This window comes from Calcarisporiella thermophila (genome assembly GCF_041956535.1).
Source record: "Calcarisporiella thermophila strain CBS 279.70 unplaced genomic scaffold VTP21scaffold_10, whole genome shotgun sequence".
NCBI lineage: Eukaryota > Fungi > Calcarisporiellomycota > Calcarisporiellomycetes > Calcarisporiellales > Calcarisporiellaceae > Calcarisporiella > Calcarisporiella thermophila.
Window position 1 is genome coordinate 635,435 of NW_027192200.1, and position 20,569 is coordinate 656,003.

Below are 20,569 nucleotides of genomic sequence, written 5' to 3' on the forward strand. Positions count from 1 at the left end.
CATTATTGGAGATGTGCTAAATTCCAAGAATAGTGTCATTTCTTTGACTTACTGGCAAGCTCCAGAGGTGGTACAAGGGCAGGTATTTTGCATGGTGTTTATGTTAAACTTCTTATAGAGTGGTAAAAGAAAGGTTGATGAGAATTGTTTGAAGAATCTCGTGAATTATAACGGGTAGCCTTTTATGCTCTCAACCTCTGGTCACGTTCAATTTTTTTTTGTAATTCCTGAAGAATTCAAACTGCGTGCACTTATTAATATGTTAATAATTTATATTAGTTTATGATTTTTAACATCGCCATGTTTTTAGAAGATGTTGAGAGATTAAAAACTTATAGGCAGAATTTCATTAGCACTCTGAGAAATCGTCAGCTTCATCGTGCCTCAAAAATCAAAGGATTATCGTCGCCTAGAACCATCCAAAAGTACAAATCTATCGACCAAATTTCTAGCTTACTCTCTGAAGAAGCTGTCAGTACAATACTTGATGGGATTCTTTTTTCTTTGGCACTGATGACTCTTAATAACGTATGTTAGCAAATACCCAACTACCAGTCTACACGCAACGATTATGAGCAAAATTTTGTCGATTCTGGTGCAAGACCTCATAATTTTATTCGCGATACAGATTTACACGATCGATTCGATGAATATCCAAAGCTTAAGGAACTTACTCGACTCAAGAACGAACTTGTAGAAGCTCGAGCAACACCTCCTACATATCTCAAAGCCGATCTACGAAATTTTGACTTTAAACGGCTTGGTTGTAAATTTGATGTAATATTAATTGACCCTCCACTTGAAGAGTAAGTATATATTTCACCTCTATTGTAATGTATCATACGCTAAAATGTATAACCCTGTAGATATTGTCGCCGCTCAGCTACAGTGGCTGGAAAGGCAAAAGAATATTGGACATTCGACGAAATCATATCTTTTTTTTCCTCTTTTTATATTGGATTTTCTTTGATATATTCAATTAACTACCTATTCTTAACAAATTGTTTTTTATTACGGAGCCCTGCGAATAGAAGAAATTGCGGCAAACCCATCCTTTATTTTTATCTGGGTAGCAGATAACGAAGGACTTGATCGTGGTAGAGAATTATTATTGCGATGGGGTTATAGACGATGTGAGGATATTGTATGGGTGAAAACGAACAGATCATGGGAAGGTAGCCACCTAATGGAATCCCGCTCCGTACTTCAGCACACCAAAGAGCATTGTCTGATGGGCATCCGTGGAACGGTTAGGCGAAGTACAGATGGACACTTTATCCACTGCAATGTCGACACTGACGTTATCATATCTGAAGAGCCATATTTTGGCAGTAAGATTTTATTACTTATACCAATTATGAAAAAATTTCTTTATCTCTATCAATAGGCACTCGAAAGCCAGAGGAACTATACCATATTATTGAACATTTCTGCCTAGGACGCAGACGTTTAGAATTATTTGGTGAGGTGAGTTAAAAACATATAACCGTACATTTTGATACGATCTATCTATTACTCCTTTGGTTATTATAATATAGGATTACAATATCCGCCGAGGTTGGTTGACTATCGGAAAAGATATATCCATCTCTAATTTTGATTCCAAGACGTACTCTTCCTATTTTCTCAATGATGGACATCTACTGGGTTCTACCCAAGGTATGTTACTCGCATTCTATTTATCATTGCCGCACTAATTTACATATATTAGATATCGAACTTCTGCGACCAAAATCGCCAACTCGAGACCCAAATCAAAAGGCAGGAAGCAAAAAGAAAGCTAACCAGGCTCTAGTTAGGGGACCACTTCATCCCGGTTTAATTGCATTGCAACCTCCTAATGTATCTGGTCTGAACTCTCCTTTTAAAATGCATATTCCACCTAGATGGTAGTAAATATTTTTCTATTTATTTCAATACTATGCGTTATCTTTGCATGTAAGGTGCAATACAGTACTTTTAAAATTGAGTGCTTTATAAAAGTAGTATGTGCCTTTTAATCCCTGGGCCTGATTAAAGTTTCTAAAAGTATGATTTCTATTTTGATATGACTGATACATGGAATTAGGACGAATTTGTAAGAAAACAGTAGTAGAATTACGAAAGTTTGCTATGAATTATTTTGTTTTGCGTTATTGACACAATATTCTGAAATGGCATATAGGCTATATAAATAATATTTCGACACATACCATCACCGGATATATGGGTATAGTGATACACAGGCGAGGGGAAATTGTCCTTGAATAAGTTCACTTCTTCTCCATGCAAACGAGAAATCGTCTCTTTTCGTTATTACCCTTATTTTTTTAAGACCTCTTTCATTGCACTAGACCAACTAAATATAACAAATTGGAGAGGTTGGCTCTAAAAGAAGACATTTCATCCAGGGGGAAAACCCCTTGGACACGATACCGCATCGTCTTTGGCTCCGGTCGTGAAGGGACGTTGCCCTTTTTTTAGACTACTACTTGCGCCCGTTTTAGATCAGTTTTCCAACGCCAAATTGTGTAATGGAAAGAATGGCTTTTGGGTTTATATAAATAGCCCTAGTTTTTTGTACAGATCCATGGAATTGAACTCTCCTTCATTTGCACTTTTCCTATTGACTCTCTTCATAATACTTCACTTTGATTACTCAGCCAAGAGGGCGACAACCCTTCTACTTATAATTTACCGATCTTTATGAAGTGAATATAGAGTGGCCCGAACTTTAATATTTATTTCAAATTAGTAAATATATGTTTAAATATTAAGAGCAATGAAGAGCATGGTTAAAATGAGACATTGGGTTCCCCGTTGTCTAGCACTCTGCGTCTACACCTGGCTTCAGTTGATTCACTCGCAAACAGTAGAATAAGAAATAGAAAAGCACGCATGCTAATATGCATAAGTATACACTATAACACAGTCTATCAATAAACGAAGCTGGCGCTTGTGGCTATACCGCTGCAAAATCGGGGCCCGGCCGGTTTTCGAGAGGCTTCAGGGTCTTGCGTTTAATGAATTTGTAGAATTCACCAAACGCAATAAAGAAGATGTCAAGGCCAAGGGCCATCCCCCATTCCCAGGAGATACTTAGCATATGGAAGCCTTTAATGGCCACCTCGGGTACATACAAGAGAACGAGGATAGAGACCACGTCGAAACAGAACGTGCCAATCACCACGCGCGATCGCAGCGTTTTAGAAATGCCTGCCAAGTCCCACTCCATTTGACGGTAACTCCGGCAGTGGATCATGATAATGAGCAATCCAAACAAAAGGGTGACGAGCAATGAACTACGTGCGCGGTAGATCGAGTCGCAGGGGCCTTGTTCATAGACAGCGTCGCAGTCGACACCAGCCACTCCGTGACCGACGGCGTAGAGTGGAACAAAGTAGGCAATGGCGCTGAGGAATGTCATGCCGAATGTATAGACCAGGGTATCAAGCAATATTTCGCGATTGAAGAGGCTTTCAGTGGGGGGCCGTGGTGGCTCCTGCATGACAGTCTTAGAGGCGGGTTGGACACTGAGGGCACCGGCGGGCGGGGTGATGGCAATGTATAGGTAAACCATCTGCAGGGTGGACAATGGGGCAATGACCTTGTTTTCCGGGTCGCGCGCTGCCAGTCCTAGAAGCACCATCGCGGCGATAGTAGCCAAGCAGATCCAGTAGTAGAGAAGAAATCTCTGGATGTTCTGATAAATTCGGCGGCCCTCGGCGATGGCCCGTAAGATCGTCGCAAAGTTGTCGTCGCTCAGAATGATATCAGAGGCTTGTTTCGCAACGTCGCTGCCGTTTTTACCCATGGCGATGCCCACATCGGCAATACGGAGAGAAGGAGAGTCGTTGACTCCGTCGCCCGTCATGGCAGAAATGTTGTGGCGGCGCGCGGATGCCTGGATCATCTTGACTTTGGTTTCGGGCGAGCAGCGCGCAATGACGAGCGGGAGTCGCTCTAGCCTGTCAATGTCCTCGTTCGACATGGCGTCGAATTGCGCCCCAGTCATAACAAGTCTTCTGATTTGCTCAGCCGACATTGTTCTCTCGTTAAGGATGTTGATCTCCTTGGCGATGGCCACGGCTGTGGTTTCGTGATCCCCCGTCAACATGTGGACCGAGATGCCGGCACGATGCGCCTCCTCGATGGCCGGGCGGGATTCGGGGCGGGGGGGATCATAGATGCCGGTGAGGCCAAGGAATTCGAGACCATATTCCATGTCATCCCGAGACAGCTTCTTTAGGTGATCGTGTACCTCGTTCACAGGCAGATCCACCTTGCGACATGCCATGGCCATGACACGCAGTCCTTTGGAAGCCAGCTTCTCGACCGTATCGAATACATCCAGCTTCGCCTCCTCGTCCAAGTTGGTGCAGAGCGGCAAAATGCGTTCCGTTGCCCCCTTTGTAAACAGCATTAGCCGGCTGTTCGACCGGTCTAGGTAGAGGGTCGACATGCGCTTGATGGTTGAGTCGAATTGGTACTCAACCAAGAGCTCCCAGCCCCTCTTTGTCAGCTCGGGTTTTCCCATGTTAAACTTGTGAGCAAACACTTGAAGGGCGACCTCGGTAGGCGCACCATTGGAGATCCAATCGTCTGAACTCGTACTCGAGGACACTTTATCGTCTTTCTCCTCTGCCATGTCGCTCCCACTACTCGAATCCCTTCGATGAATGCTTGACATGTTACAGAGCGCTGCGCAGAGAACCATTTGCTCGAGATCGGGTGATATGGCTACCTTATCGACTAACTCGCCGTTGGATGAGTCGACTACCTTGTCCGAGAGATCATGCGTGCGATAGATGTCGCCCTCCGGAGCGAGGCCATTCGGGGTCGCGTAGAAGTAGCCCCCTTTGGGGGTCCAGAATCGGGTCACCACCATTTTTGCGAGAGTGAGGGTCCCCGTTTTGTCGGAGAAGATGTGGGTGACGGAACCGAGCGTTTCCAAGACTTTTAACTTACGGACGATGGCCTTTTGCTTCGTCATCTTCTGACCCCCGACCACGAGGGTAACGGTCAGCACGGTGGTCAACCCACCCGGAAGCACGGACAACGCCGCAGATAGGGCGTACATGGTCACGTCATAGCTGGTGCTGAACTTGACGGAGGCGAACACGATGAAGAGAAAGAGCAGCGACGCGATGAGCAAGACGATGTACATTTTGTTGAGGCTTTTTTGAATACGTGTGCGGTCATTGTCGCTGGTCTCGCTGAGTTTAGTCGCAACTTTGCCAATTTCCGTATGCATGCCGGTGGCGGTCACGATCGCTCTGCCGCGGCCCTTGGCAACAATGGAAGAGCTGTAGACCATATTGACGCGATCTCCAAGAGGCTCGTCTGACATAGGGCAGTATTCAGAGTTAGCACATGCTCTGCTCCCTTACCCTCCTCCCCCCCCCCCCCTTAACTGCATGTATAATAGGCTTGGCACATACCTTTTTGTTTCAGCGTGATCAATTGTTTCTGGACGGGTATAGATTCGCCCGTCAGCAGTGCCTCGTCAAGTTCAAGGTTGGAGATGTAGAGGAGTCGCGCGTCTGCAGCCACGGAGTCACCCTCCTTGACTAGAAGGATATCTCCGGGGACGATGTCCCGGCTGGCCACGGTCTGCTCTTTGCCATCCCGCACGACGTCGGCCACTGGGGACGATAGATTTCGGAGGGCGGCGAGGGTTTGCTCGGCGGCATATTCCTGAGAGAAAGTGAGGGCGAGATTGAGGAGGGCGATGAAGATGAGGACGGATCCGGCTGCAAAATCCATGATGACGTAGCAAGCGACACCGATCGCAATGAAGAGCCAATTCATGACATCCAGGAGCTGGCGGAGCAACACCTTGACCCAAGTAGGGCCTTCATTTGAGCTCAACTCGTTGGCGCCATATTTAGCTAGGCGAGCGGACACCTCAGCCGAGGAGAGCCCCTCGCTAAGCGATGTGTGAAGAGTGGTGGCGACCTCGTCAACTGACAGAGTGTGCCAATCACGGCTGTCCTCTGCATCGCGGGACATTTTCTTAAGGGTTTATAAAAGAGGAGAGTTAGGAAAAATAAAAAAAGAAAGGCTGAAGACAAGACCTTTCCCCCGCCCAAATCCATACCTTTATATATATATGACAAAAAAATTCAAAACATCAAAACCCGCAATATGGTTGGATTGCACAGAGTTCCGAAATAGAACACAAAGATACAATAACCGGAAAATGAGGAAAGGCTAGTCCCCCTGGACAAATCTCCCCTATTAGCCCACTGCTAGATCATCCAAGATTTCCATCTTGGGGAATAAGTCATATTGATAATTTCCAAAGAAACTTTGATGAAATGGTCGAACTCAGACACTGCTTCCGCCTCTTTCGAGACTCGAAGCTCGCGAATATCGGCGAGATGCCCGGTCACGCTCGCGAAGGTTGTCCTTCCACTCATCCAAGTCTCTTCCTTTCCATCTTCTCTTATTTTAGTCTTTTCTCAAACTGCTAATTTAATCTCGGCGCAATACCCAGTCGCAATCTTTGTTTAGAATGTTCTCAGTGTAAAAAGACTGGGCTTACCATGATGACCGGCGAAGAAAATTTTTGAAATTTTGTTATTAATAGCCCAAATATGGTCATTTTCCATTGATTTGACTTTTTTGGTTAAGGGGATTCGGAGTAATCCAAGGTTGCGCGATAGTGTCGACATAGGAGAGCAGCTCCTCTCATGGCTATGAAAATTTAATAGCCGAATAAACATCACTCGCATCTCGCTCCTCTCCGAGATGATTCTCTGCCAAGGCTTATCACAATTCCTTTCCAAAATGCTCATATCTATGTAGACCTGGCCGCCCTTCCAATGACCCCTTCCATTCGTACCATCTCCTGCATTTGGTTCATTGTATCACAGAGCCTCAAGCGCTGCCGAATGGCTAACCTTCCGGAAACCCACTGGTTTTCCGAGTAGCCGAAATGGCTGAAGTCGTTGGAGCAAAGACCCACTACACGAGCTGGCAAGCATGAGCGTGGCTTGGTATTCTATGCGGAGGCAAACGCTTTCCTCGGCATGTGGTAAACACGCACAAAGCCCCCTTGATTTCTTTCGCTGAGTCTGGATGGAGAGTGCTTGAAAAAAGGCACCCGTTCATTCAACTTTATAGATCCCGCCATCTGTCTCAATTCTCAATCCTCGTCCCCGTCGCAACCTCCGCTTGGAATCTGCCTGGGTTTCAACCTGACAAAAAGAGGCCTCCCCTCCAAAAAAAACCCCCACCTTCAAACCTAAACTTTGAGCAAGCCTCTTGCTCGGCATCGCGATCCGAAAACCTCTCTTCTGTTTTCCCCGTGGGCAAATCTTTCAATGGAGACACGCTTGTTCGCGTCAGACCCGTTGCAGTCGGAGGGGACGAGCAAGAGGGAGAAAAGGAGGAGGAGGGGGGGGGACGAGAAGGAAAAGATAGTGAGGCTGGGCGCAGGGATCATTGACCCGGGAGCTGATATGAGGTTAGGATGGGGCGGTGGTTCGCATTCTCTAGACACGATCTGGCGGGCAACCGCATACGAGGGTCCTAAAGTTGGGCAGACGGCGAGTGACAGCGGGAGGCGTGCAGGCGCCAATGCTGCAAGCGTTTGGGGGGGGGGGGGGAGGAGCAGATTGGGGTGGGCCGCATTTCCGGGGAACCTGGGGGATGGGCCAGGGCGAGAGCTCCGAGAGTTTATTGCAACAGTTGGAGGATGGGGCGCGGCGTGCCTCGATGGCTGCGAGAGGCGGGATATTTTGCGACCCCTGGACAGGCTCCATGATGGATGCCTGTTTCTGCGCTAGTTCGTTGACCATTGGAATTGTTAGGAGTCATGGGCAGAGAAAGCGTGGCGCTTCTCGACATTTCCATTGGAAATGGTGCAGCCTGTGGGGACGAAGAATTGACGAGCTTATTCCTGTCCAATCCAGGCTGCAATTCATTCTCGACAAGAACCGGCGGCGGCGCCATTGGCTTTTCCTTTAAGAAAGCAGGAATAGCAATGGAGAACGGCTCGCCCACCTGGCTCTCCCATTCGTGGTCCATTTGTTTGACGAGAGCGCGGAGCTGCTTATTTTCATCGTGCAGTCAGCGAGCAAACAGCTGCCAGTCGAGGAGGCGCTGGCTCTAGCCCTTTTCGTAAAGTTGGAGGCGTTGCTCCAAGATCCTTGACGTAGTTGGAGCGGCGTTCGCGGTAGGCTCGCTGGTAGATGTGGTTCTTGAGTGCGCGTCGCTGATCCGAACCCTGCAGGCCAATGGGGGGAGGGAGAGGAGGAGCGGCAAAGGTTTAACGCTAAAGGCCTTGAATGAAGGGGGAACCGAGCTGATCTGAGCCAGGCCTGGCGAGAGAGCTTACACATGGAAAATATTGATATTATCAAATATTTTCCATGTGCGATTGGTTGATAATCATAACATTTCAGGGCTGTATTTGCCCATTTATTAAAATATATAGAAATATGAAATTACGGATTGGTACGTATTGGGTTTATCTCAGTAACTAACTATCAATGAAATTTAAGGTTACTTGTAATATTGTTGGTAATGTCTTCAACTTGCCCAGGTGTGAAATTTAAGGGTATATTATAATATAAACTGTGGCCAATCAAAAATTTCTTTTAGTTGATTGATTCATATCAGGAGTCTTATCTCTTTGCTCCTATTAGTCTCAAGAAAATTTCAGAACAATTTTCCATTCTTTTAAATCCATAGCTAGTTCCTTCAAGGGTTTTTTATTTTAAAATCTAGATTCTACCAGCAATAATTTTAATGGCCACCGCTGATACGAAAAAACCGCTTGTTCAAAAACCACTTGCTCCACGTGGTGCACATTTTGAATCACATTGGAATGATCCACCGCACGTTATATTCCAGAAGAATGCTTCCATTAATAACAAAGAGATACAAGAAGACGGAAACTTTGTGCTTGAGATTCTGAAATCCTCGCTTAATTCACTTAGAGAGAACAAGATACAGACACGGATACTAGATGATACAGAGAAGCGCTTATCACTCTTGTTTACATCAATTGAAAAGGGGGAATTGAAACCAGAATTGACGACATCTCTGTCTGAATTTTCAAAAGGTCACTAATTTTTCTCTACCACAAATTTATTTGTATTAACAAGTTTTTTGTACTTTGCAGCCATCAAATCTGGAGACTATACCAAAGCAAACGATGTTGTAACACAACTTATGGTGGGCCCTGATTTTGCTACTGACGGTCGATGGATATTAGGATTGAGGCGATTGCTAGACCTCTGTAAAGAGAAACGCATTGAAGGATGAAAATAGACTTTTTTTCGTTTAAATATTACATGTACAATCCTTTAACATTTCTTACTCGCGATGGGAATCTCAAGTAGACAAGCTTTAACCAATTTCTAATTTCAATGTTAGCCAAGAATATTCTACTACTCTTAATAGATACATAACAAAATTTCTACCTTAGTATCCGTTTCTTCTATAGCCAAATATGCGTTGAATACAATTGCAAGAGACAAAAATATTTTAAGCACATATAATATATACAGGCAGTATTTACTGATTGGAGACATATCTATCAAAAGCATGAACACTAAAATGTGTACTGGTAAATTTATCCTAGTTATCTCTAATTAAATAGCCAAATGGTATATTGGGATTAATGTTAATCTAAGACAAGCTCTCTTTCTAGAATAATGTAATAATTAAATCTTAATGAAATATCAAGAAGCCTAATATGATCTTGTATGTTACAATATGCCATTTGCAAACAAATGCCTAGTGAACTTTTGAGTTTTGAACCATTGATTGAAAAGGCGAGATCTCAAGCAATCATGTTTCTGCTGTAGGTGGAAACTCGAAATAGCCTCGAGCGAATATAAATATACAGTAATGGAACATACATACTCTTGTTTACTCTAAAGTGTCAGATTTACTCTATTGAATCCAACATAAAAATCTGGTTCTTCCTAAACAACATGGCCATTTGTGTTTTACATAAGATAACTTTAGTACAAGTTAGGACCTAGTATATTCTCATACAAGATTTTTACAAATTAGTAAAAATGTATCTCTATTAACGTTGTTCGATATCGTACACGCTCACTTTTTCTTTCCTGGATTTCAGAGTAAAATCGAGAATTTATTCTCAGCTGAATGAAATCGTTACGTCTCTAAATTCGAAAAAAGAGACACGATTCATCGATAATTCGAGTACAATGTCTACCCCTCAACGGAAACGCATTCGGACCATCTCCCCCACACGCTCTACCCCAGATTCCAAACATCAGCGCTCTGAAAATAACACTTCCACATTAAAAAATGAGATAAAAGAAGAAGTCCCTCCCAATTGCTGGGGAATTCTTCGATCTCAACTACCAGGTTACGAAACTGTGTATTTGGGTTTGAAGGGAGACAGCGAGAGTTATCTGATTGGTCGTCATCGAGAGTGTGATATCAGGTAATAAGAGTTGTTATTGTATTTATATGTATGAAATTTTTTTAATTTGGCTAATTCAACTGTATAGAATAAATAAAAGTGAGGTTAGCAATCGTCATTGTCTTATCTATAAGGTAGATCTTTTAATTCAATTGTCTATTTTCCGACTCATCCTTTACTAATTGATTGCTGTCATTTGTTAAAGGAGAGTCGGAAACCAACACTTTTGGACGAAGGCAGTGAATATGTGTTAATTGAAGATTTAAGGTTTGACAAATGTTTATTTTTGACGATGAAAGATGAAATTTTCGTTAATTTGAGTTTTTATTTTCTTTTTATTAAGCTCCAATGGTACCTATATCAATGGAATTAGACTGGGAAAAAACAATAGGCATCGGTTACAATCTGGTGACAAAATTAGGCTTGCGGAGAGGAAGAGAGGCGACGAAAATGTCGAGACTCGAAGTATGTTTAAACTTCATACAATTTACAAGCTGTAAATACAACTCACTCAATATTTACTTGATAAGCCTTCCTATTTCAATTTCCTCCTCAAACCGTTCACGATAAAGATGAGAGCGTAAATATAAGAATTATTGCACAACGACCAACAATCTTATTTTTGCATCATCTTTTCTTTAATAGACCTTTGCAGCTCAATACGAATTATTACACAAGTTGGGCGAGTAAGTGCCCTATATATTTTTACTTGCAACGTTGATTTATTAGTTCATGTGAAAAACTAGAGGCAACTTCGCTACCGTCCGACTTGCTAAACATCGCAAGACCGGTGAGAGCTATGCAGTCAAGATTATTGAAAAAGCAAGATTTTGGGCAAAAGCGAAAGCTCGCCTAGCACTACAGCAAGAGATCAGCATTCTCATGAGTATTAATCACGTAATAATAATATTATTATAATATATATTTACCAGTTATACTTAAATTTGAATTTACCTCATATTTTATTTAGCCTTGCATAATTCGCATATTTGGCGTGTTTGACGAAGATAAATACCTCTATATTGTTCTTGAGCTGTAAGTATAACAATAATATCACAAATTTACCCGTACAAAATAGGAGGTTATAATAATATTTTATTAAATAGTGCCAATGGTGGAGAGCTCTTTGACTATGTTATTGAGAAACAGAAACTATCAGAAATTGAGGCCCAGCAAATATTTTTTCAGTTATTTTGTGCTATCAAGGTAGATATTTCAATTGATATTGGAGCCAACTCATAAAATTTTTTTAATACTTACGTATTGGAATAATAGTATTTACACGATAGAGATATAGCTCATCGTGATTTAAAACCAGAGGTATAATATTGAAATTTTTCTTGATAAGAATGTGTTATTATACATTATCATTAAAATTTTTCAAAGAATGTATTATTTGCCGATAGAGATCGTCTTAAGATACAAGTGAGCGATTTTGGACTTGCCAAGATAGTAAGCGAGCAATCTTTTCTTGGGACTTTGTGCGGGACACCAGTTAGTTTCTTTATTTTCCTATGCTATTAGCATATTATTTGATTATTTCTCTTTAATATCTATAGAATTATGTTGCTCCCGAAGTGCTTGCATCTACACACAAGCGCCAATATCATAAGCAAGTTGACATGTGGAGTCTGGGGGTAATTCTTTACATATGTCTATGCGGCTTTCCCCCATTTAGTGGTTTGTACTTGCTTTTCCCATATAAAGAAGTGAATATTTATGATGTAATAAGTAACATTAATTCTCTTAATTATATAGAGGAGCTAGCACCACCTCCATTGCAAATGCAGATCCGACAAGGGTTATATGATATGCCTTCACCTTACTGGGATGATATAAGCGAAGATGGTAGAAGATGCTTTTTTTTTGTTAAGCTAAATTTTACTTAATTTTTGTTTCAGCCAAAGATTTGGTTAGAAAATTGCTGACAGTTGATCCAAATAAGAGGATTACAGTCGAGGGAGCATTGGTATGTTTTTCTTATAAATTTTAGAGAATACCTCATGTCTCGATACTATTGCCCAATTTTTTAATAGGAACACCCTTGGACACGGAAAGACGTAGTTTTCTTTATATTACTTTCACATATACTCTGTTCTCATCCTCTATTTAAATTTTTCACAGTTTTCGAATTTACGGGATAAACAGAGTAGCCTTCCCGCGGAATTTTTACAAAATTTGAGTCGTGAATTCCAGCGATCTGAAACCTCGCAGCAGGATACCGATTTTAGCACTCTCTACGAGTCTCCAAAGGTTCCAGGGTTAGATGAGAGGGATGAAAGGAAGAGTTTTCAGCCGGAAGTGCCATTGACTAGTTCTGAACTTGTTGAGAACCATACTCCCTCTACATCTCCAGGAAAGATAACAACCAATCGAGCTGAACTATCTGCTCTCCCTCAGAGCATTATCCAAAGTTCAGTTGTGGGAGAAAAAGGTCCATTTGCAAGCTTGGATGGAAGTTTAACTGAAGATTAAAAAAATTTTTTTTTGAAAACACTTGAATCAGTGCTTTAAATATTATCTTTATATAATACAAGATTTGGAAATCTCTATCCAATATTATATGCATTCACCAATGATCCAAACTTGTATAAGTTGCTCGAATCCCACTTTGCTTTTCTTTTCTCCAGCGCTCAAACCAAGCACGCATAGTCGCATGGTTGCTTACGTTCACAGTGGGAACAATACGATGAGCATCGATGGCAGCAATAAAAGCAGCAAGCTCTCGGAAACTTGAATGCTCAGAATAGGGAACTGATACGATACCAATCTGATATCCGCTTGGGCTCCGAGAAAGATTGGAAATTTTTAAAGAATAGATATTCGTTATATTGTCGAAGGGGGTTGAGGATGTAGTTAAAGGGGTATTGGAAAAAGACGCCAGAGGAGAAGGTCGGGTCAATATACTACTAAGACTACCGGATTCCTCTTGGATCGAAGGAATTGGCTGATTCGATGGAGGTCGGAAGGCCCAGCCAGTCGGACGAACTCCTATTACAGACGTAAACCGCGGTTTGAGAGATTCTATAGGACATATGTAAGTATCGCTGTTTTATTAAGCATAGCCGTTGATGAGAGCAATGATCACCTATATATTCAGTCAAATTCTTTATAGCACAAATTAGTAAACTAATTGTAGTTTGTGAAGCAGTACAAAATTTAGCAATAAATACAAGCTTAATCACTTACCTCCATACGAATAGCTTCAAGTTTCATTACATGAACACATGCTTCGCGTGGGTCTTGCGTTAGCATTGAGTTAAGTTCCGGATTGTCCAAGCATTCAAGTATATGACGTTTCGAGGTTGTTACATATATTTTGCTATTGAGGGCTTTAGCGACACCGAGAAACATTTTCTCCTTTCCGATGAGATAAGTGCCAACTACTATTAGTAATTTGCACCTACTTGAGTCGAATTCAGTATTCTGATGCTCTTTTTCTATCTTCCCTTTCTTAATCCAGGATGTAAGAGCATTGTTTTCCGGTTCACCTCCAATCTTATTACTATTAATCGTGGAATGCACTAATTCGATCACGGCACGCACAATCACCTCTTGAGCTGGAAATATATAGCGCGGGTTTAAATAGGTAGTATCCAAGAATAGAGTGTCCAAAGGAGGATTGAGAGGCTGAACCAGGGAAGGATGAAGTATCTGTCGTGGACATGCGCGGAAATCGCCAGTATGAAGATGTCGTGCAACTCGATTATCCTTGGTTTCGTAAGAAAAAAGTATCATGCAAGAACCAGGACAATGGTTTGCATCGATTAAGACCACATTTACATCTTCGATCTTGCACACTTGATCTAGAGGAAGAGGATGAATAAAACTAGGATTAACACCTATCTTGTATATCAACAAGTTCCTGTAGGAAAATATATCGATGATATATGATATTATTAATGGCTGATTTCCAAAAAAAAATTTCTTTAATACCTAGTGACATATGAGCAATAGATGGGGCCATGCTTCCACCCCTTCGACAATCCTCCATAGTGATCTGAGTGGAAATGGCTGTGTATGTAATATTATTTTTATGGAAATATAAATTACAGGCGACAAAAAGAGGAGAGCTGTAAACGATGCTTACCTCAGAAAGTAGCCGGTTACCCCAGGGATTTTACCATAGGAGAAAGCATCAACCACGAAACTGGTACCTGAAATTGACGTACGATATTGTTAGGCTAGCACTAAAACATATAGTTATCTTCAGCATTTACCTGGAACTCTTTTATAGAACGGGCACTCTCTTTTTTTGCCTTTACTACTATAAGCCGAACTCATCACAGGCTGTTCCATACTTTCGATAGAGTTTCGAAATAACGTACTCCAGAAGCCAACCGTGGTCTTTTTTAGCTGCTTTTCTTCGCCTGTCTGAATATCCAAACAGCGATTAACATGGATATCAATCTGCTTCTCCTCCATCCCTTGTAGAGAAGAGTTGCATACTGGACAAATACAAATGGCTTCATCGTTCAATACAGCTGATTTTCTGATATTTATATCGGGTTCCCGCAGTTTGTTATCTAAAATAGTCTTATTGACGATTTTTTTTGTAGATTCAGGGTCGGATCTGGCGTCGATGTTCAGTTCACCAGTGTTCGATTCTGATCCGCTTTCCAGGTTGTCTAGATCAAGTAATAAATTTGCCATCATATCTGAATCATCATCGTTATTTCCCGAATCTCCTTGATCTTGCTGGGTTGAATGCGATGTTGAGGGAAAAGGTGAAAGTGTAACGACATTGTGATTAACAGTTGATCGTAGACAAGTGGAATTTTTCTCTGTGAATGAGAGCGTTTCATTATAAGTCATTTGACATTGTGATAAAGTAGGAAGCGGGAGAAAGGGGCTGTTTTGGGTTGAAGATAGAGTGCTATCTCTCTCAGCTCTACTTGCGTTAGAAAAAAAAGAGAGAATGGTGGGCTGCAGACAGTTTTGTGAATCATTAGATCTTCTGGAGGGCTTTTTAACTCTGCCCCGTATATTAGTTGAAGAAATCTTGCGTTTGCTGACGACGGAAGAATTTTTTGCAGACGAAGACGCGCTTTGTGATTGACTCTGTTTATGAAGGTTGAAATCGTCTTCTGGGAGCTCAGGCATTTCATTTGCGCATAATAGATAAAATATAAAAGACTTGCATGTATTGATTATCTGTCACAATATCTTATTCCTACTTAGGAAACCACGATATAGCAAAGCCTTGAAATTAGTATTTTGAATCGTATTATATAACATTGTCCTAACACATACTATTGCATTTTTATCCAATGAATAACACTTGAATATAGTAATGGAATAATGATAAAGAGAGTAGTTAAATATTATCTGCACTCTTTCCCAGCTCAAGTGCAATATTGACATGGAATTTGCCACCGCTTGCAAATGAAGCTTAATAATTATTCTATAAGTCTTATCTTTTATTTGGAGATTAAAATTCTACCATACTGACAATGAGAATGAACAAGAAAATTAGGATCTAAGTTTATCAGATGAAAGTCAATGTTTATTATTTAATTCATCGTCTTGTCAGTTGTCGATTATTTCTCAGATCATTTGTTTGAAAAATAGAAAATATATTTAGGGATTTTGTTAAGGTCATAACTGTAAAAATATTAAAGGCTAGATTAAATTGCTAAAATAAAACCACAGTTTACATAAATGATAGGAATAACAGGATAATACAAGGTATGAATCAATAGTAGGGACTATACTCTCAGACTCTTCCGCCATAACCAATGCCAATTCCTTTGAGGTGTATTTGGAGTAGATATAGTTTGCGGGTCCGTGGTTTCAGTGTCATGGTCTCTTGGCTTATTTGCAACCGTCGAAAGTTCCGCCCAACCATCAAGCGAAAGCTGACTTTCACCTGAATATTTGTCGCTAGCATATTTTTCATCTTCAGTCTCTTCCTGCTTTAGCTGATTGCGCTCTTCTTCCTTTTCTTTCAATATATCTTGTTGAGGAGAGAAAATAGTCTCATCAAGTGTTTCCTGCTCTTTCCACTTCTCTTCTTCTTCACTGCTATCTTTTGAAGCAATCAAACTAGATGATGCTGAGGGTCCCTCCGATGCGCTAGCAAACTCTTCTTCGTCCATCGTCTCCTCTGCCTCTTCATCGTCGGTTCCAAAGGATGCGATTGCTTCAAACAAGTTATAGGCTATTTTCTTGGCAGTTTCAAAATCAAGATTCATTGTGTGTAGAAATGTGTTATATTGGAGATTGAAAAAAGTGGGATAAAGAAAGGGAACAATCTTTTTCTTTTTTATATGTGTAATTGTTTTTCGCGATTCAATGACTGTCAGCATTTTATTTGACAGTCACAAGATCCATGCCCAATCGGCATAAGGTATAAGAAATCTGAAATTTATGTTTCCTTATCTAATTAAATTTTGTCCACGATCTCATATTGAGACCAATTCAACTAGAAAGCATTTTTCGTCCGCATTTAATTTAGTAGCTATTTATCCCTTGTACAGTAGTTATTCTTGGATAAATTTACTATTACCCTACATTACCCACAATATGATATTTCTTACAATTACACCTATATATTCATTATAGCATAGGTTGAAAAATAATAAAGAACCACTAGTCCCATTTTTTAAATATCCTACATTCACTCCCCTGTTCAATATCACCTTATCAAAAGACGATAGCATTTCCTTTTGACCAATTATTGCAAATGCTTCTTAATACTCGGAATCATTTGTCAAATTCCGAGCAGCTGACTAGTGTCATGTTCTCGCTAATAGGCTGCAGGTTCCTCCAACTCTATTTACTTATCACTCTGATTGATATCTCCATGGAGGATTCGTAGGATTTTCCAACAATTGTGCCTGAAAGCAGCATCAAATAATGATTTCTTATATGGAAATTCTCAGCTGGAAAATGAGATTGATATCCACCTTTCCCACACGTAATGATTAATTTCAATATATTTGATTAGAACTTCCGGATGGCTAAACTCACTATTGAAATAGCATACTAAAAGTATATATCATAGTTCAGTTGATGTGTATTTAATTTTTGCATTAGCTATATTCTTTGTCCAAATGCTTCTTTTTTGCAAAGGTTTGTTCAAACACATGTCTTGCATAAAAATTGGAATATGTAGAAGATGAAAGCAGAATAGTAAGGCAAGTTAGGAGGTATCCGTCTCAATTTACTTCATTAGGATTGTAAAAGGGAAAAGATGTGCGGATCGTCTAAATCCCACAATTCAGACGGGAATTGAGAATCTGGTAGGGCGGCCGTAAGTATTGACCGGGCTCAATTCCAGTCGCCCAAAGGATTTATTCCAATTTAAAATGGCGGGCGGAGTGTTGGATAGCCAAGTCACAAGGGAAATGATATGATCAGTGCAATAATCAAAATGAGTTTCTTTAACTGTGTGCAACATCAAAAGAAGGACAATACCCACGCAGGCCAATTTTATTTGAAACAGAGTTCCCCCTTATTATTGCATGCTATTGATATCTCATATAACCCCCCATTCCTCTCCTTTTCTCTCTCTTCTTTTTCTCATATATATTTACATATGTCCCATATGCATTTCTAGCCGTTTCATTTACTTTTTACTCTCCAGTCTGTCATCTGCTCATTCTCCCTCATTCCTTGACAATTCTCTTAGCAAATCCATTTGCACAACATAATCAGTTTTCTTTCATAATAATCGGCAACTGTTAAAAGGTTCCCTCATATTAGCTCAGCTCCTCATTGCTTGTTTATTTCTTCAATTTTTCCCTTCTTTTTTACTGCTTTACTTTCATTCATTCATTTTTCAGGCTTTCTCTTCGCAACCCTAAGATATAATCAAGTAATCATGCGAATCATAAGGCTACAGCTGGGAACATATGCAGACCCAACCGGCACCAAACACGTCTTTTGTCTTTATCTCTTGCCAACATCTATAACACATTCCTCTACCAACTCCCTCTTCGCCTCTCCCGCATGCTATCGCTTACGTGATGTAGATGTCCTATTTTTCGAGGCAGCCCCTGGAAAAACGCTTCAATCAGAGAAAATACCGCGCGTGTACGTTGACCAACCAGGGCATTTATTCGTAGATCGTTGTGGTGAGCGCTATCTCTCCGCTTATGCTCTTGCGGAAACCGCCGTTAAAATGGGCAACTATCTGCTTGCTGAATTTTGCCAGTTTTCCCGAGCCGACTTCTACTCAGGTACAGCAGACCGCTTGCTCCAGACAATTCAAGGTCTATCGCGGCTACCCCTTATTGAGACTGAAGAGGAATTTAGCCCCGTCATCCCCCCAGAACACACTCCACTGCCCACACCGCCCTTCTCAGCGACTAACACCTCTGCAAATAAGATTCCTCGAAGAAATTCTAAAGATTGCTCAGATGAAGCTCGAAGTTTTGCTGAAAGTTCTATTCGTCGAATGGCAATTGAAGATATGCTTGATACCAATAATTCTTGTGTTTCCGCTCTTCATTCGCCTTCTGCACAGCATAACGGATGCTCAGTTGAAAAAGCTGAAGAGTAAGTATCACGTTAATTACGATTGATTATTTTCAACTATTTCTAATATATGTGTTATTTTCTTTCAGGCAAGTGACCGTTAAACAAGAGCCACTTCCAGATAAGCAATCCCCAGACAATCAAAACCCGAAAGATCCATCTGTCTCCCATTCCCTTAATCTTGGCTTGTTGCTGGACAACAACAATAAAGAAGAAGAAGGGAACCAACTCTTAAAACGACGCAAAATATCCCCACTCTCTATTGTTGCAAGTACCTCACCTGAACGGATGAAGCAGCTACAAAACACCCTCCGTCTTAAACAGCAACAGAAAGCCATTATCGAATCACGCCAACTCTTCCAACAAAGTAAAGAACAGCCATCACCCCTTAGCGCCGTTAATTTCCGACGTGCATCCGATTTAAGTGGTTTTAATGTTGAAGATGTTGGGGGCGATGGATCTAATGGACTCTTGTCTAAGAGGGCTCGCATCGCTACGAAAAGTCATAAGAACCTTAGAAATCTCACTATTTTTGCTCCGTCATATTCTGAGTCGCATGTTGGATTGCGATCTGCACCTCCACTTCGCATGGGACAGCAAGGAACTGGGACTCCTCGTTCCGTTAGTTCTAGAAAAGGTTCAATAATGGGTAGAGGACCTACGTCTGCTATACGTGCCTCAAATCCTTCTGGTTCACGTGCTCAACCATCACAACCACTTCAACAGCCACATCAATTATGGCGTGCTCCACACACGTCTGCAGCTTTCTCATTTTCTATTCAGGATCCTCGCACTGCTATTCCATGCATTTCAGAAGTCGATGGACAAACATTTGCGCCTTACCTTGATTGCGCTTTATCCTCTGAGAAAGCTTCGCCTCCATCAGGAGACCATGACATTCATAATTCCGCAATATACAACCGACGTCCACACACTAGTGGAATTGCGCCTACCTCCCAATGTAAGGATTTGTCACCTCAAATGCCTTACGGAACAGGCCGTGAAAAACAGAAGAAAGGATTTCTCTCTCACTTCGAAGCCCTCTACGATAATATTGAATCCACACGCGCTCTTAAATCAACCTTAGAGGATCAAATTCGCCACTCAGCGACACTATTGCAAACTTTACAACAGTCTAGTGGCATGGTGGAAAGTTTGGTTCGTAGCAAATTAAAAGAACTCTTGGCACAAGAGTTTGGTGGAGAAGGTCTGAAGCCAATAGTTCAAGGCGAGTCTAAACTACAGGAGCAAATGATGAGCCTGGCCACGCGATTGTCCACGTTAGAGAACAAATTTGCGAATATATCTACTACACAACTACCCCCCTCTCCGTCCGAACCTTCTGGGGAACATACCCTAGGTTTAGAGGCGCAAAAAAATCGCGATTCCTTTGAGACTTTTGCCACGAAACTAGAAAGCCTGTATGATCGACTGGGCGTATTAGAGAAGAGGCTTGAGCAGAATTAAAACGTTTTAATTATTTTAATTTATAAACTCCTAATTCATAAAGACTCCACACTTATCACTTAATCTTTCTTGTTTGACACACATAATATTTAACCATATTTATAATTTCAAACTCGTATTTTGTTTTCTTCTATTTGGTGTGTTGTAATTCGTAGGGTGATGATGTGTTGTATATATAAAAGAGAGAATAGTTGTGCAGTGCAGCCGTTCACACTCTTTGGAAGATATTGA

General features: G+C 41.3%; 8 protein-coding genes across 8 annotated transcripts; 4 read left to right on the plus strand and 4 right to left on the minus strand.

The window, feature by feature from the left end:
• Positions 1 to 282: 282 nt before the first annotated feature.
• VTP21DRAFT_1003 (uncharacterized protein) lies at positions 283 to 1,893 on the plus strand (the record flags this gene model as incomplete). The annotated part of the gene is made up of 7 exons (XM_069389321.1): positions 283 to 471; positions 538 to 806; positions 867 to 930; positions 1,016 to 1,331; positions 1,388 to 1,467; positions 1,539 to 1,659; positions 1,712 to 1,893. 7 exons carry the CDS (start codon positions 283 to 285, stop codon positions 1,891 to 1,893), a joined length of 1,221 nt encoding a protein of 406 aa, XP_069251892.1.
• A 1,048-nt stretch (positions 1,894 to 2,941) lies between these two features.
• VTP21DRAFT_1004 (uncharacterized protein) lies at positions 2,942 to 5,991 on the minus strand (the record flags this gene model as incomplete). The annotated part of the gene is made up of 2 exons (XM_069389332.1): positions 2,942 to 5,322; positions 5,421 to 5,991. The coding sequence occupies 2 exons, from the start codon at positions 5,989 to 5,991 to the stop codon at positions 2,942 to 2,944; spliced, it is 2,952 nt and encodes a 983-aa protein (XP_069251893.1).
• A 1,237-nt stretch (positions 5,992 to 7,228) lies between these two features.
• Positions 7,229 to 8,013, minus strand: VTP21DRAFT_1005 (uncharacterized protein; the record flags this gene model as incomplete). The annotated part of the gene is made up of 2 exons (XM_069389343.1): positions 7,229 to 7,628; positions 7,673 to 8,013. The coding sequence occupies 2 exons, from the start codon at positions 8,011 to 8,013 to the stop codon at positions 7,229 to 7,231; spliced, it is 741 nt and encodes a 246-aa protein (XP_069251894.1).
• A 723-nt stretch (positions 8,014 to 8,736) lies between these two features.
• Positions 8,737 to 9,255, plus strand: VTP21DRAFT_1006 (uncharacterized protein; the record flags this gene model as incomplete). The annotated part of the gene is made up of 2 exons (XM_069389354.1): positions 8,737 to 9,052; positions 9,113 to 9,255. The coding sequence occupies 2 exons, from the start codon at positions 8,737 to 8,739 to the stop codon at positions 9,253 to 9,255; spliced, it is 459 nt and encodes a 152-aa protein (XP_069251895.1).
• Positions 9,256 to 10,169: 914 nt separating this feature from the next.
• Positions 10,170 to 12,865, plus strand: VTP21DRAFT_1007 (uncharacterized protein; the record flags this gene model as incomplete). Its single annotated transcript, XM_069389365.1, has 16 exons — positions 10,170 to 10,411; positions 10,479 to 10,524; positions 10,596 to 10,657; positions 10,734 to 10,855; positions 10,921 to 10,970; positions 11,036 to 11,076; positions 11,137 to 11,287; positions 11,361 to 11,425; positions 11,497 to 11,596; positions 11,666 to 11,710; positions 11,777 to 11,884; positions 11,950 to 12,070; positions 12,149 to 12,238; positions 12,292 to 12,359; positions 12,427 to 12,450; positions 12,515 to 12,865. 16 exons carry the CDS (start codon positions 10,170 to 10,172, stop codon positions 12,863 to 12,865), a joined length of 1,686 nt encoding a protein of 561 aa, XP_069251896.1.
• Positions 12,866 to 12,959: 94 nt separating this feature from the next.
• VTP21DRAFT_1008 (uncharacterized protein) lies at positions 12,960 to 15,205 on the minus strand (the record flags this gene model as incomplete). The annotated part of the gene is made up of 6 exons (XM_069389376.1): positions 12,960 to 13,414; positions 13,479 to 13,497; positions 13,580 to 14,255; positions 14,327 to 14,404; positions 14,481 to 14,547; positions 14,611 to 15,205. The coding sequence occupies 6 exons, from the start codon at positions 15,203 to 15,205 to the stop codon at positions 12,960 to 12,962; spliced, it is 1,890 nt and encodes a 629-aa protein (XP_069251897.1).
• An 893-nt stretch (positions 15,206 to 16,098) lies between these two features.
• Positions 16,099 to 16,584, minus strand: VTP21DRAFT_1009 (uncharacterized protein; the record flags this gene model as incomplete). The annotated part of the gene is made up of 1 exon (XM_069389387.1): positions 16,099 to 16,584. The coding sequence occupies one exon, from the start codon at positions 16,582 to 16,584 to the stop codon at positions 16,099 to 16,101; it is 486 nt and encodes a 161-aa protein (XP_069251898.1).
• Positions 16,585 to 18,215: 1,631 nt separating this feature from the next.
• VTP21DRAFT_1010 (uncharacterized protein) lies at positions 18,216 to 20,338 on the plus strand (the record flags this gene model as incomplete). The annotated part of the gene is made up of 2 exons (XM_069389399.1): positions 18,216 to 18,892; positions 18,961 to 20,338. 2 exons carry the CDS (start codon positions 18,216 to 18,218, stop codon positions 20,336 to 20,338), a joined length of 2,055 nt encoding a protein of 684 aa, XP_069251899.1.
• Between the last annotated feature and the right edge of the window lie 231 nt (positions 20,339 to 20,569).